Source organism: Somniosus microcephalus, chromosome 10 (assembly GCF_052327205.1).
Source record: "Somniosus microcephalus isolate GS21.2 chromosome 10, FLI_Smic_1.0, whole genome shotgun sequence".
NCBI classification, from domain to species: domain Eukaryota; kingdom Metazoa; phylum Chordata; class Chondrichthyes; order Squaliformes; family Somniosidae; genus Somniosus; species Somniosus microcephalus.
In genome coordinates this window covers 137,561,325-137,575,169 of record NC_140996.1, presented here as the reverse complement: position 1 = coordinate 137,575,169, position 13,845 = coordinate 137,561,325, and the positions used below count along the sequence as shown (strand labels likewise).

The window sequence follows — 13,845 nt, the reverse complement described above, 5'->3', positions numbered from 1 at the left end:
CACATGTTGCTGATTATTGCACGCAGCCTTCATAAACAGCGTGATTGAAGCAAAGTTCACTAATTTAAATTTATACGGCGAAATACGTTGCTGCTCATTTGTAGTTTAAACATAAACTAGGGGAGAGGATTATACAGAAAAAAAGTCCGATCTTGTTTTAAGCAAAGAGAATTAGACTCTGTTACAGATCTGAAGGTAACAATTATTAATTTGAAATCAATAAAGGCTCTGGGGCACACGCAGTTAATTCCTGCACCACAGCTTGTTGTGGTAACGAGTCAGCAGATGAGCTTGTAATGTGAAACCAGGAGTTTTGCAATTTACAGAACGAGAAGTGAAGATCTTCGCCGTCCGGATCTGCTGAAATGTTTCTCCGACACAACCTCGGTGTAGGGATTTACAATTAAACGCAATCGGACCGCACCGACACTCTGCACATTTACTATTTCAATGGCGAGTCCGGACACTCAGCTTAAAGTTAAAGGTTCGCTCACCTTCTGCTGGAAATACCGGGTTTCATAATCCAATTGGGCCGTGTGGCCCGGCTGGGCGGGCAGGGCTCCGGGGTGAGGGTGGGAGACAAGGGCCGCGGCCGCGGTCGCCAGGATCAGAGCCAGGGTCGCAGTTGCCGTGGTGACAGCCGCAATCGGCAGCTTCAGCTCCGTCGCCATCGAACTGGAGTAAAGTGATAGGGGAGGAGTGTGACTGACGGGGGGTGAAGGAGTGTGACTGACGGGGGGGAGGAGTAAAGTGATAGGGGAGGAGTGTGACTGTCGGGGGGGGAGGAGGAGTGTGACTGTCGGGGGGGGGGGAGGAGGAGTGTGACTGTCGGGGGGGGGGGAGGAGGAGTGTGACTGTCGGGGGGGGGGGAGGAGGAGTGTGACTGTCGGGGGGGGGGGAGGAGGAGTGTGACTGTCGGGGGGGGGGGAGGAGGAGTGTGACTGTCGGGGGGGGGGGGAGGAGGAGTGTGACTGTCGGGGGGGGGGGGAGGAGGAGTGTGACTGTCGGGGGGGGGGAGGAGGAGTGTGACTGTCGGGGGGGGGGAGGAGGAGTGTGACTGTCGGGGGGGGGGAGGAGGAGTGTGACTGTCGGGGGGGGGGGAGGAGGAGTGTGACTGTCGGGGGGGGGGGAGGAGGAGTGTGACTGTCGGGGGGGGGAGGAGGAGTGTGACTGTCGGGGGGGGGAGGAGGAGTGTGACTGTCGGGGGGGGGGAGGAGGAGTGTGACTGTCGGGGGGGGGGAGGAGGAGTGTGACTGTCGGGGGGGGGGGGAGGAGGAGTGTGACTGTCGGGGGGGGGGAGGAGGAGTGTGACTGTCGGGGGGGGGAGGAGGAGTGTGACTGTCGGGGGGGGAGGAGTGTGACTGTCGGGGGGGGGGAGGAGTGTGACTGTCGGGGGGGGGGAGGAGTGTGACTGTCGGGGGGGGGAGGAGTGTGACTGTCGGGGGGGGGGAGGAGTGTGACTGTCGGGGGGGGGGAGGAGTGTGACTGTCGGGGGGGGGAGGAGTGTGACTGTCGGGGGGGGGGAGGAGTGTGACTGTCGGGGGGGGGAGGAGTGTGACTGTCGGGGGGGGGAGGAGTGTGACTGTCGGGGGGGGGGGAGGAGTGTGACTGTCGGGGGGGGGGAGGAGTGTGACTGTCGGGGGGGGGGGGGAGGAGTGTGACTGTCGGGGGGGGGAGGAGTGTGACTGTCGGGGGGGGGGAGGAGTGTGACTGTCGGGGGGGGGGGGAGGAGTGTGACTGTCGGGGGGGGGAGGAGTGTGACTGTCGGGGGGGGGAGGAGTGTGACTGTCGGGGGGGGAGGAGTGTGACTGTCGGGGGGGGGGGAGAGGAGTGTGACTGTCGGGGGGGGGGAGGAGTGTGACTGTCGGGGGGGGAGGAGTGTGACTGTCGGGGGGGGGAGGAGTGTGACTGTCGGGGGGGGGAGGAGTGTGACTGTCGGGGGGGGAGGAGTGTGACTGTCGGGGGGGGGGAGGAGTGTGACTGTCGGGGGGGGGAGGAGTGTGACTGTCGGGGGGGAGGAGGAGTGTGACTGTCGGGGGGGGGGAGGAGTGTGACTGTCGGGGGGGGGAGGAGTGTGACTGTCGGGGGGGGGAGGAGTGTGACTGTCGGGGGGGGGGAGGAGTGTGACTGTCGGGGGGGGAGGAGTGTGACTGTCGGGGGGGGGAGGAGTGTGACTGTCGGGGGGGGGGGAGGAGTGTGACTGTCGGGGGAGGGAGGGAGGAGTGTGACTGTCGGGGGGGGGAGGGAGGAGTGGGACTGTCGGGGGGGGGAGGGAGGAGTGTGACTGTCGGGGGGGGAGGAGTGTGACTGTCGGGGGAGGGAGGGAGGAGTGTGACTGTCGGGGGAGGGAGGGAGGAGTGTGACTGTCGGGGGAGGGAGGGAGGAGTGTGACTGTCGGGGGGGGAGGGAGGAGTGTGACTGTCGGGGGGGGGAGGGAGGAGTGTGACTGTCGGGGGGGGGAGGGAGGAGTGTGACTGTCGGGGGGGGAGGGAGGAGTGTGACTGTCGGGGGGGGGAGGGAGGAGTGTGACTGTCGGGGGGGGGGAAGGGAGGAGTGTGACTGTCGGGGGGGGAGGGAGGAGTGTGACTGTCGGGGGGGGGGGAGGGAGGAGTGTGACTGTCGGGGGGGGGAGGAGTGTGACTGTCGGGGGGGGGCGAGGGAGGAGTGTGACTGTCGGGGGGGAGGGAGGAGTGTGACTGTCGGGGGGGGGAGGGAGGAGTGTGACTGTCGGGGGGGGGAGGGAGGAGTGTGACTGTCGGGGGGGGAGGGAGGAGTGTGACTGTCGGGGGGGAGGGAGGAGTGTGACTGTCGGGGGGGGAGGGAGGAGTGTGACTGTCGGGGGGGGGAGGGAGGAGTGTGACTGTCGGGGGGGGGAGGGAGGAGTGTGACTGTCGGGGGGGGAGGGAGGAGTGTGACTGTCGGGGGGGGAGGGAGGAGTGTGACTGTCGGGGGGGGAGGGAGGAGTGTGACTGTCGGGGGGGGAGGGAGGAGTGTGACTGTCGGGGGGGGGAGGGAGGAGTGTGACTGTCGGGGGGGGGAGGGAGGAGTGTGACTGTCGGGGGGGGAGGAGTGTGACTGTCGGGGGGGGGAGGAGTGTGACTGTCGGGGGGGGGAGGGAGGAGTGTGACTGTCGGGGGGGGAGGGAGGAGTGTGACTGTCGGGGGGGGAGGGAGGAGTGTGACTGTCGGGGGGGGGGAGGGAGGAGTGTGACTGTCGGGGGGGGAGGGAGGAGTGTGACTGTCGGGGGGGGAGGGAGGAGTGTGACTGTCGGGGGGGGGAGGGAGGAGTGTGACTGTCGGGGGGGGGAGGAGTGTGACTGTCGGGGGGGGAGGAGTGTGACTGTCGGGGGGGGGAGGAGTGTGACTGTCGGGGGGGGGGGAGGAGTGTGACTGTCGGGGGGGGAGGAGTGTGACTGTCGGGGGGGGAGGAGTGTGACTGTCGGGGGGGGAGGAGTGTGACTGTCGGGGGGGGGAGGAGTGTGACTGTCGGGGGGGGGAGGAGTGTGACTGTCGGGGGGGGAGGAGTGTGACTGTCGGGGGGGGAGGAGTGTGACTGTCGGGGGGGGAGGAGTGTGACTGTCGGGGGGGGGAGGAGTGTGACTGTCGGGGGAGGAGTGTGACTGTCGGGGAGGAGTGTGACTGTCGGGGGGGGGAGGAGTGTGACTGTCGGGGGGGGAGGAGTGTGACTGTCGGGGGGGGAGGAGTGTGACTGTCGTGGGGGGGGGGAAGGAGTGTGACTGTCGGGGGGGGGAGGAGTGTGACTGTCGGGGGGGGAGGAGTGTGACTGTCGGGGGGGGGAGGAGTGTGACTGTCGGGGGGGGGAGGAGTGTGACTGTCGGGGGGGGAGGAGTGTGACTGTCGGGGGGGGAGGAGTGTGACTGTCGGGGGGGAGGAGTGTGACTGTCGGGGGGGGGAGGAGTGTGACTGTCGGGGGGGGGAGGAGTGTGACTGTCGGGGGGGGGAGGAGTGTGACTGTCGAGGGGGGGAGGAGTGTGACTGTCGGGGGGGGAGGAGTGTGACTGTCGGGGGGGGAGGAGTGTGACTCGGGGGGGGGAGGAGTGTGACTGTCGGGGGGGGAAGGAGTGTGACTGTCGGGGGGGGAAGGAGTGTGACGTGGGGGGGGGAAGGAGTGTGACTGTCGGGGGGGGGAAGGAGTGTGACTGTCGGGGGGGGGAAGGAGTGTGACTGTCGGGGGGGGAAGGAGTGTGACTGTCAGGGGGGGGGAAGGAGTGTGACTGTCGGGGGGGGAAGGAGTGTGACTGTCGGGGGGGGGAAGGAGTGTGACTGTCGGGGGGGGGAAGGAGTGTGACTGTCGGGGGGGGAAGGACTGTGACTGTCGGGGGGGGAAGGAGTGTGACTGTCGGGGGGGGGGAGAAGGAGTGTGACTGTCGGGGGGGGGGAGAAGGAGTGTGACTGTCGGGGGGAGGAAGGAGTGTGACTGTCGGGGGGGGGAAGGAGTGTGACTGTCGGGGGGGGAAGGAGTGTGACTGTCGGGGGGGGGAAGGAGTGTGACTGTCGGGGGGGGGGAAGGAGTGTGACTGTCGGGGGGGGAAGGAGTGTGACTGTCGGGGGGGGGAAGGAGTGTGACTGTCGCGGGGGGGGGAAGGAGTGTGACTGTCGGGGTGGGGGGAAGGAGTGTGACTGTTGGGGGGGGGAAGGGGTGTGACGGGGGGGAAGGAGTGTGACTGTCGGGGGGGAAGGAGTGTGACTGTCGGGGGGGGGAGGAGTGTGACTGTCGGGGGGGGTGAGGAGTGTGACTGTCGGGGGGGGAGGAGTGTGACTGTCTGGGGGGGAAGGAGTGTGACTGGGGGGGGAGGGAGTGTGACTGTCTGGGGGGGGAAGGAGTGTGACTGTCTGGGGGGGGGAGGAGTGTGACTGTCTGGGGGGGAAGGAGTGTGACTGATTGGGGGGGAAGGAGTGTGACTGTCTGGGGGGGGAGGAGTGTGACTGACGGGGGGAAGGAGTGTGACTGATTGGGGGGGAGGAGTGTGACTGTCTGGGGGGGGAGGAGTGTGACTGTCTGGGGGGGGAGGAGTGTGACTGACGGGGGGGGAAGGAGTGTGACTGGCGGGGGGGGAAGGAGTGTGACTGGCGGGGGGGGGAAGGAGTGTGACTGACGGGGGGGGAAGGAGTGTGACTGACGGGGGGGGAAGGAGTGTGACTGACGGGGGGGGAAGGAGTGTGACTGACGGGGGGTGGAAGGAGTGTGACTGACGGGGGGGAAGGAGTGTGACTGACGGGGGGGGAAGGAGTGTGACTGACGGGGGGGAAGGAGAGTGACTGATGGGGGAGGAGGGGGAAGGAGTGTGACTGACGTGGGGGGGAAGGAGTGTGACTGACGGGGGGGGAAGGAGTGTGACTGATGGGGGAGGAGGGGGAAGGAGTGTGACTGACGGGGGGGGGAGGAGTGTGACTGACGGGGGGGAAGGAGTGTGACTGACGGGGGGGAGGAGTGTGACTGACGGGGGGGGAAGGAGTGTGACTGACGGGGGGGGAAGGAGTGTGACTGACGGGGGGGAAGGAGTGTGACTGATGGGGGGGAAGGAGAGTGACTGACGGGGGGGGAAGGAGAGTGACTGACGGGGGGGGAAGGAGAGTGACTGACGGGGGGGGAAAGAGTGTGACTGACGGGGGGGAGGGGGAAAGAGTGTGACTGATGGGGGAGGAGGGGGAAGGAGTGTGACTGACGGCGGGGGGAAGGAGTGTGACTGACGGGGGGCAGGAGTGTGACTGACTGGGAGGCAGGAGTGTGACTGACGGGGGGGCAGGAGTGTGACTGGCGGGGGGGAGCAGGAGTGTGACTGATGGGGGCGGGGAGGAGTGTGTGACTGACGGGGGGGGGAGGAGTGTGACTGACCGGGGGGGGGGGGAGTGTGACTGACGGGGGTGGGGTGAAGGAGTGTGACTGACGGGGTTGGGGGGGAGGAGTGTGACTGACGGGGGTGGGGGGAGGAGTGTGACTGACGGGGGTGGGGGGAGGAGTGTGACTGACGGGGGTGGGGGGAGGAGTGTGACTGACGGGGGGAGGAGTGTGACTGACGGGGGGAGGAGTGTGACTGACGGGGGGAGGAGTGTGACTGACGGGGGGAGGAGTGTGACTGACGGGGGGGGAGGAGTGTGACTGACGGGGGGGAGGAGTGTGACTGACGGGGGGGAGGAGTGTGACTGACGGGGGGGAGGAGTGTGACTGACGGGGGGGAGGAGTGTGACTGACGGGGGGGGGAGGAGTGTGACTGACGGGGGTGGGGGGAGGAGTGTGACTGACGGGGGTGGGGGGAGGAGTGTGACTGACGGGGGGGAGGGAGGAGTGTGACTGACGGGGGGGAGGAGTGTGACTGACGGGGGGGGAGGAGTGTGACTGACGGGGGTGGGGGGAGGAGTGTGACTGACGGGGGTGGGGGGAGGAGTGTGACTGACGGGGGGGAGGAGTGTGACTGACGGGGGGGGAGGAGTGTGACTGACGGGGGGGGAGGAGTGTGACTGACCGGGGGGGAGGAGTGTGACTGACGGGGGGGAGGAGTGTGACTGACGGGGGGGGAGGAGTGTGATTGACGGGGGTGGGGGGAGGAGTGTGACTGACGGGGGGGAGGAGTGTGACTGACCGGGGGGGAGGAGTGTGACTGACGGGGGGGGGGGGGGAGGAGTGTGACTGACGGGGGGGGGGAGGAGTGTGACTGACGGGGGGGGGGAGGAGTGTGACTGACAGGGGGGGGGGGGGAGTGTGACTGACCGGGGGGGAGGAGTGTGACTGACGGGGGTGGGGGGAGGAGTGTGACTGACGGGGGTGGGGGGAGGAGTGCGACTGACGGGGGGGAGGAGTGTGACTGACCGGGGGGGAGGAGTGTGACTGACGGGGGTGGGGGGAGGAGTGTGACTGACGGCGGGGGGAGGAGTGTGACTGACGGCGGGGGGAGGAGTGTGACTGACGGCGGGGAAGAAGTGTGACTGACCAGGGGAGGTGTGTGACTGATGAGGAGGTGTGTGACTGACCGGGGGAGGAGTGTGACTGACGGGGGGAGGAGTGTGACTGACGGGGGGAGGAGTGTGACTGACTGGGGTTGGAGTGTGACTGACGCAGGGCGATATGAGTGTGACTGGTGCAGGGGATACGAGTTTGACTGACTGGGGTAGGAGTGTGACTGATGAAGAGGTGTGTGACTGATGGGGGAGGAGTGTGACTGGCATGGGAGGCGTGTAGCTGCTTGGCAGAGGAATGTAAATGAGGTGATGGAGTGAAAGTGACAGAAGGCAACAGAGGAGAAGTCTAACTCACAGAAGAAGGAACCTGAGTGTAAATGACATGAGATAGAGTAGCGCAACCGACAGAGGAGAAATAGTGCAACTTAAAGGAGGTGTAGGAGTCGGATGGTAACTGACAGGCGGCAGAGGGAGTGTAACTATGTGATGTGGCGTTGAATGAATATAACTGGCAGGAGAATGAATGCAACAGAGAGCAGGCGGACCAAGAAGAGGAATGTAATCAACAGGAGGAGTGTAGCTGATTTCTGTTGGACAGCACAGATATAAAAGATCCCCATGCACTATTTGAAGAAGAGCAGGGGAGTTTTCCTGGTTCCTGGCCAACATTATCCCTCAACCAACATCACTTAAAAAGAACCAGAAAATCTGGTTATATACCTGTTTGCGGAACTATGCTGTATGCAAATTATTATAGGATATAAACCTTCACTGAGGAAGACACGGATTAATCAGGGACAGAGTTATTCAAAAGTATTTAATTGGCTATGAAGTGCTTTGGGACATCCTGAGGTTATGAAAAGAGCTATATAAATGCAAGTATCTATGTTGAAGCACAAACCATTCAAAACAAAATTGGAGAATTGGAAGCATTATATGCAATTGGGAAAGGAGTACAAAAGAAAATTATAAATTTGTATAAAACATTGTGTTACAAATTCGGATCTCCCATAAATACCTTCTAGGTTCAGGTGTCAGTCTGTACCAATGAGTGTGAAAAATTGCTGGAATTTCAAATTATTTTCATTGTCTCCAGGAAACTAGTTCAGATGCCCCATCTGAATCATAATATACACGTGTTGGTGCTGCTATCATGTAAATGTAATCCCTTGAGAGCTACGTTTTGCTCAATACAGTAGTAGCATTTTTAACATATTACACCAAGGTTCACACCCCTCCTGTGAAACATGTGACATATCTCCGCCCCTACAACTCGCTGACAAAGCCTGTGTACGCAACTGTGAGCCACCATGACTGTTGATTCTTCTTGACCCCATAGCCCACAAACTGCCTGAGAGATGCGTAACTGCTGTGCCTGGTGGGGTTGATCCCTTGCACGTAGCAACTACAGTTTGGTGAGCCCCGTATTGCTGGTACGGCTCCTGCGGTCAATGCTGAATGCTGCTCTTCCAACCAACATTCTCGCTAAGCTGCGCGGATGTCTGGAGGTCCCACACAGGCCACTTACCAGCTTCTCAATGGGAGATTTCGCGCACGTGCAAAATTTTGAATGGGCTGCGCAGCCCATTAAAGGGACTGCGCACCCAAAAGAAATTGGGGGGAAGATTGCTTCCAATATGTGCTGTCTCCACGTGCAAGCTCCCGCGGCGGCCCAATTTGCATCACAAGACTTCTAAGAGACCAGCAGTGGTTTGTCTTGTAGCCTAACTCGTCACATTTAAAACAACTGAGCTCATTATCATGAGATCTCTGACATGTGCTTGACTGCCTCAACCGGGGCAGGCTGAGCAGCTGGCTCACCAAGTAGTTCCTCTATCAGACAGTGTCTGTCCTCCCACTAATGTGACGGCTCACCTGCACTCATGAGGCCATGAAATGATCACCATTTATGCTTCGTTGCCCTTAACCAAGTAATCGCATCCTTCCATTCAATAAGATCACAGCTGATATTTGACCTCAACTCGGCTTTCCCGTTCGATCCCCATATCCTTTGAATTCCTTAGGTCCAAAGTCCTCTAACGATTTCAGCCTTGAATATACTCAACGACTGAGCATCTACAGCTCTCTGCAGTGGAGAATTCCAAAGATTCACAACCCTCTGAGTGAAGAACTTTCTCCTCAACTAAGTCTTAATTGGCCGATCTCTTATCCTGAGACTACGCCCCCCCAGTTCTAGACTCTCCAACCAGGGGAAACAACCTCTCAGTATCGACCCTGTCAAGTTCTCTCAGAATCTTATGGGGAAGAAATTTGGTTGGTTAGCGCCTCCAGGGGGCGTTAACGACTTACCACCTGGTCGCGGCGATGTTAGTGCTGCCGGCAAAATTCACCTAGCAGTTTGCGGTGGCACTAACCACTACCGACACGGTCCGTCATCCGGCTGTGCATCACCCCGGTAGCACCCCGGACCGGAAATTCATTTTCGCCCCCTGCCTCAGCACCTGCCGTTAGGAACGACCGATAGAGGAGGCGGTTTGCAGTTGGCTGGGAGCTGCAGGAGCGCTAATTAAAGGCGTGTACTTCCTGTTTGTTCAGTCAGCAAACAATGCTGCCTTGTCACTTTGAGAGAAGCAGACAAGCGTTTTGACCCATTTGAGGTTTTCCTACTTGAAGGAGTTTTGCTCCTGACAAAGATTTATCAGGTTGTCTTACTTTTGATACTGCAACATTTCCAACACTTAATGGGGGTTGTACTGGCACTGGACCTCATCCTCCAGCTTCACTGTCGCAGGCAGCGGAGGCAAAGAGAAATATTGGAAAACATGGCCAGAGAGAGGAGGGCCAACAGGACTCTCAACAGGAGACCTTACCCTCCCAGGGTATTCCGGGAGCACTTCTCCTACATCCATCTGTCAGAGGAGCAGTGCCTTAGAAGGCTCTGCTTCAGTAAGGAGGTGGTCACAGAGCTCTGCTACCTCCTGCAGCCAGAGCTCCAGCCTCAGCTCAGGATCAGGATCTCTCTCTCAGTGGCATTGAAGGTCACAGTCGCTCTCAATTTCTATGCCAGCAGCTCTTTCCAAGCTTCAACAGGGGATATTGCAAACGTTTCACAGTTCGCCGTCCATTGCTGCATCCAGGAGGTAACAGACGCTCTCCACAGAAGGAGAAGGGAGTGCATCTCATTCCCCATGACCAGAGACAAACAGCATGAATGCTCATGTGGCTTTGCAAGGATGGCAGGCTTCCTCATGGTTCAGGGCGCCATTGAATGCACCCACGTGGCATTGCGGGCACCTCATCACAATGCAGAGGTGTTCTGCAACCACAAAGGCTGCCACTCTCTGAACATGCAGTTGGTGCGTGACCACAGACAGCACAGCCTCGCCGTCAATGCCCGCTATTCTGGCAGCAGCCATGATGCATTCATTCTGCAACAGACTGGTGTCTCAGCACTGTTCCAACCACCACATCAAGCTCGTGGCTGGCTGCTCGGAGACAAGGGTTATCCACTCGCCACATGGCTGACATGCCTCCACAACCCCAACACTCCTGCCTGGCACGCATTTAATGACAGCTATAGCGCCACCAGGAACCTGATCAAACACACTATCAGGGTGCTAAAGCAACGGTTCCACTGCCTTGACCGCTCTGGAGGAGCCCTGCAGTACTCCCCTGATCAAGTCCCCATTTTCATAGTTGTGTGCTGCATGCTGCACAGCCTGGCCATTCTGAGGACCCTGCCATTGCCGCCAGGAATTGCAGGTCCACCTCAGGAGGAAGAAGAGGGACAGGAGGAGGAGGAGGATGAAGAGAAGGAGGAGCAGCACCAACGTAGGAGGGAGCCACTATATGTTGCTTCTGCAAGGGCCGTTCATTAACCCCTCATTACACAGCACTTCCAATAAATGAAAGAGCACAAAATGTGCGTCAAAATAAACATTTATTATTCTGCACAACTCCCTCTTATCAAACACAACCAATAATAAACAAACACGACAATTTATGAACAAACACAACTGGTTCTTAGCAAACAGAACTATTTCTTACCAAACTGAACAATATATTTACAAACACATCAACTTTTGTACACACACTCCCCCCATTTGCTATAACATTTTATTTACTGGGCCTTCCTCAATTATTTCCCTCCCCTTTACAAATCCTCCCTCCCAACCCTACGGCTCCTCCGTAATGTGGCCCCAGTGGCTGCAGCAAGGCTGGTGCAAGGATGCTGAGTCTGGGAGCCAGAGACTGCAGATGGCCTTGCAGGACACCCTCGACCAGCTCTGGGTCTGGAAGGCCCGGCTGCAGACTGCACCACCTCAGCATGGGCAGCAGCAGTCTGGGATGGCTGGGTTACAGGCTGCGGCAAGTGAAATGGCGCAGTGGCAGTGGTGGGAGCAGGAATGCTGTCATCCTGAGAGCAGACAGCACCTTCCTGCTCGACCGACTCATTGCCACTCCCCCGGGACAGAATCTCAGCATCCGGAGCAATCTGCTTGAGCACAGATTGCTGGCCCGCTGCTGCACCATGAGATCCCTGGTGGACAGTGGGCGACCCAGCGACAATGGCAGCAGTCAGCGCTTGCATCAATCTGAGACTGCATGAGAGCAGTGAGAGATTGGATGTCACCAACAACTGACTCCATTACGGCACTAAGCCGTTGCGTTGCCTCAGCCTGTGCTGCAATAGATGCTGCCACCTCACCCATGGCATGCAGCATGAGGTCTGGATCCCCACGGTTTCTCTGTGAGTCAACCATCCTCTGCAAAGTGCCAAGAATGAGCTCGATGGTTTGCGCAGAGATGAGAGCAATGCTGGAGGCAGATTCCTCCACGCTCCTAGCCAGTGCATCCATGCTCTCGGGCACCCTTGCCATTGCACCCATGAGGTCAGTATGTACGCTCATCGCCTGTGTGTTCATCGCCTCGACATCGAGGTCCTCATCCAAGTCCTGTGCAGCAGAACTTGTGCGCGCACTCACCCTCCGGGTAGATGGCCCCCGAGCTTCCCTTTCCCCGTGGCATTACTGCAGCCCGCTGGGTCCCGGAGCTTCACCCACATCAGAGCCATTTCCTCTGCTGCCCTCCAGCGGCCATGTGACCCCATTAACGGACGTCTCACCCTCGGGAGACACCGGCAGTGAGGCTCCGGCTTGGTGTTCCTCCTCCTCTCCTGCGTCGCTGCCACTGGGATGCTGAGGGACAGGCTGGTCAGATGGTGGCTGATTATCTGAAAGCATTAAGGCACAAGAGTGGGTTTAACGTCAGGGGAGGTGGGCAGGAAGGGAGCAAGGAATGGAGACAGTATACTTCGATGGAAAGTGGGAAGGGCTCGTGTTGTGTGGGGGAAGTGGTATGAGAGAAGAGGGAGAGGTGATGAACATACCGTTGTTGTCCCCAAGGGAGTCGATCTCTCCGACTGCCACAGCGCCCACAACCTGGGCCATGATTATGCTACACAGTCACTCCTCCAGCTGTGTAAGGGGGTGCAGCTCCGCCTGACCTCCCGTGCGTTGCTGCTCCCTTCTGTTATAGGCAAGCTTGGCCTGCAAGTAAAAGGGCAGCGTGTGAGTGAGTGTGCAGCCATGTGTTTGGCAGATGTGCCTACCATAGTTGAATAGCTGTTAATTTATGTAAGGCATGGGATGCGGATGTGACTTGTAGTAGATGGACATAGTTGGTGGGTGAGTGTTGGGGATTTGGTGGTTTATACCGCCTGTGCACAGAGTGAGGTTGAGATGGTGGGATGTAGAGGTTTTTGAAGCATGTGCTCACCCTGCCCACCCGAGTGAGGTCGTTGAACTTCTTGCAGCACTGGGTGTGAGTCCTGTGAACCACGCTTCTGGCCGAGACGTACTGGGCCACCTCCCTCCACATCCTTCTGAACTCCTGCAGCAATGACCTCCTGCCAGTATCTGGGAACAGCACTGCCCGGCGGCGTTACACAGCCACAGCCTCCAATGCCTGGTCACTGAACCAACGAGCTCTCTCCCTGGGCCTCTGATCAGCCATGAGATTTGTGGTTGATGGATTGCAGTTCCTTGCAGGCCCAGGTCACAAGCAGCAATGATCAGAGTGAGGCTGTGCAGCATGATTGAACCTCCCCTTTAAGAACTGGAAGGCGCCAGTCTGTCTGAGTACTTGTAATTGACAACGCCTGAACTTGAGTAGCGTTCTGCAGTAGCGCCCTGCTCCCCGATGTTAGTGCCCTAAGAGAAGTGGGTAGCGCTTGATTTAGCGCTCCACTTCCCTTTTGGGGCGCTAAAACTGAATTTTGCAGTCGCCGGCGCTAATTAGTGTCATTTGCACCCGAGCGATATTAGCGCCCCAAAATGGTCGATACCGAATTTTTCCCCCTATATGTTTCATTGAGAACACCTCTCATTCTTCTAAACTCCAGAGAGTATAGGCCCATTCTACTCAATCTCTCCTCATAGGACAACCATCTCATCCCAGGAATCAATCTAGTGAACTTTTGTTGCACCTCCTCTGAGTTATTAGGTACGGAGACCAAAACTGTCTCACCGAAACCCTGTGCAATTGTACTAAGACTTCTTACTCTTGTACTCCAACCCCTTTACAATAAAGGCCAACATACCAATTGCCTTCCTAATTGCTTGCTGTACCTACATGTTAACTTTCTGTGTTTCGTTTACAAGGACACCCAAATCCCACCCATTTAATAGTTCACCATTTAAAAAATATTCTGTTTTTCTATTCGTTCTACCAAAGTGAATTACCTCACATTTTCCCACATTACATCTGCCAACTTCTTGCCCATTCACTTAACCTGTCTATATCCCTTTCCAAACACTTTGGGGGAAATATTGGGTTGCTTTGCACCTCTCTTTAGCGCCCCAGGGGGCGCTAACAGGGCGCAAAGCCCCAAATGCCTGGGCACGGTGCCACTAACGCCTCCCGCGAAATTCAGCAGGAGGTTGGCGGCGGCGGTAGCCAATAGGGC

At 58.9% G+C, this 13,845-nt stretch overlaps 1 protein-coding gene across 2 annotated transcripts in view; it reads right to left on the bottom strand.

Annotated features, from left to right (window-relative positions):
• prcp (prolylcarboxypeptidase (angiotensinase C)) overlaps nt 1-732 on the bottom strand; it is a 48,347-nt gene extending 47,615 nt beyond the window's left edge. The window contains exon 1 of one of the 2 annotated variants that reach the window (XR_015079732.1): nt 495-732. Coding sequence is in view for 1 of the 2 variants with exons in the window: in XM_085998895.1 (XP_085855021.1) it covers nt 495-671 (177 nt within the window). In the remaining variant the exon portion in view is untranslated. The remainder of the gene's footprint in view (nt 1-494) is intronic. The other variant, XM_085998895.1, reaches the window with a different exon arrangement.
• Between the last annotated feature and the right edge of the window lie 13,113 nt (nt 733-13,845).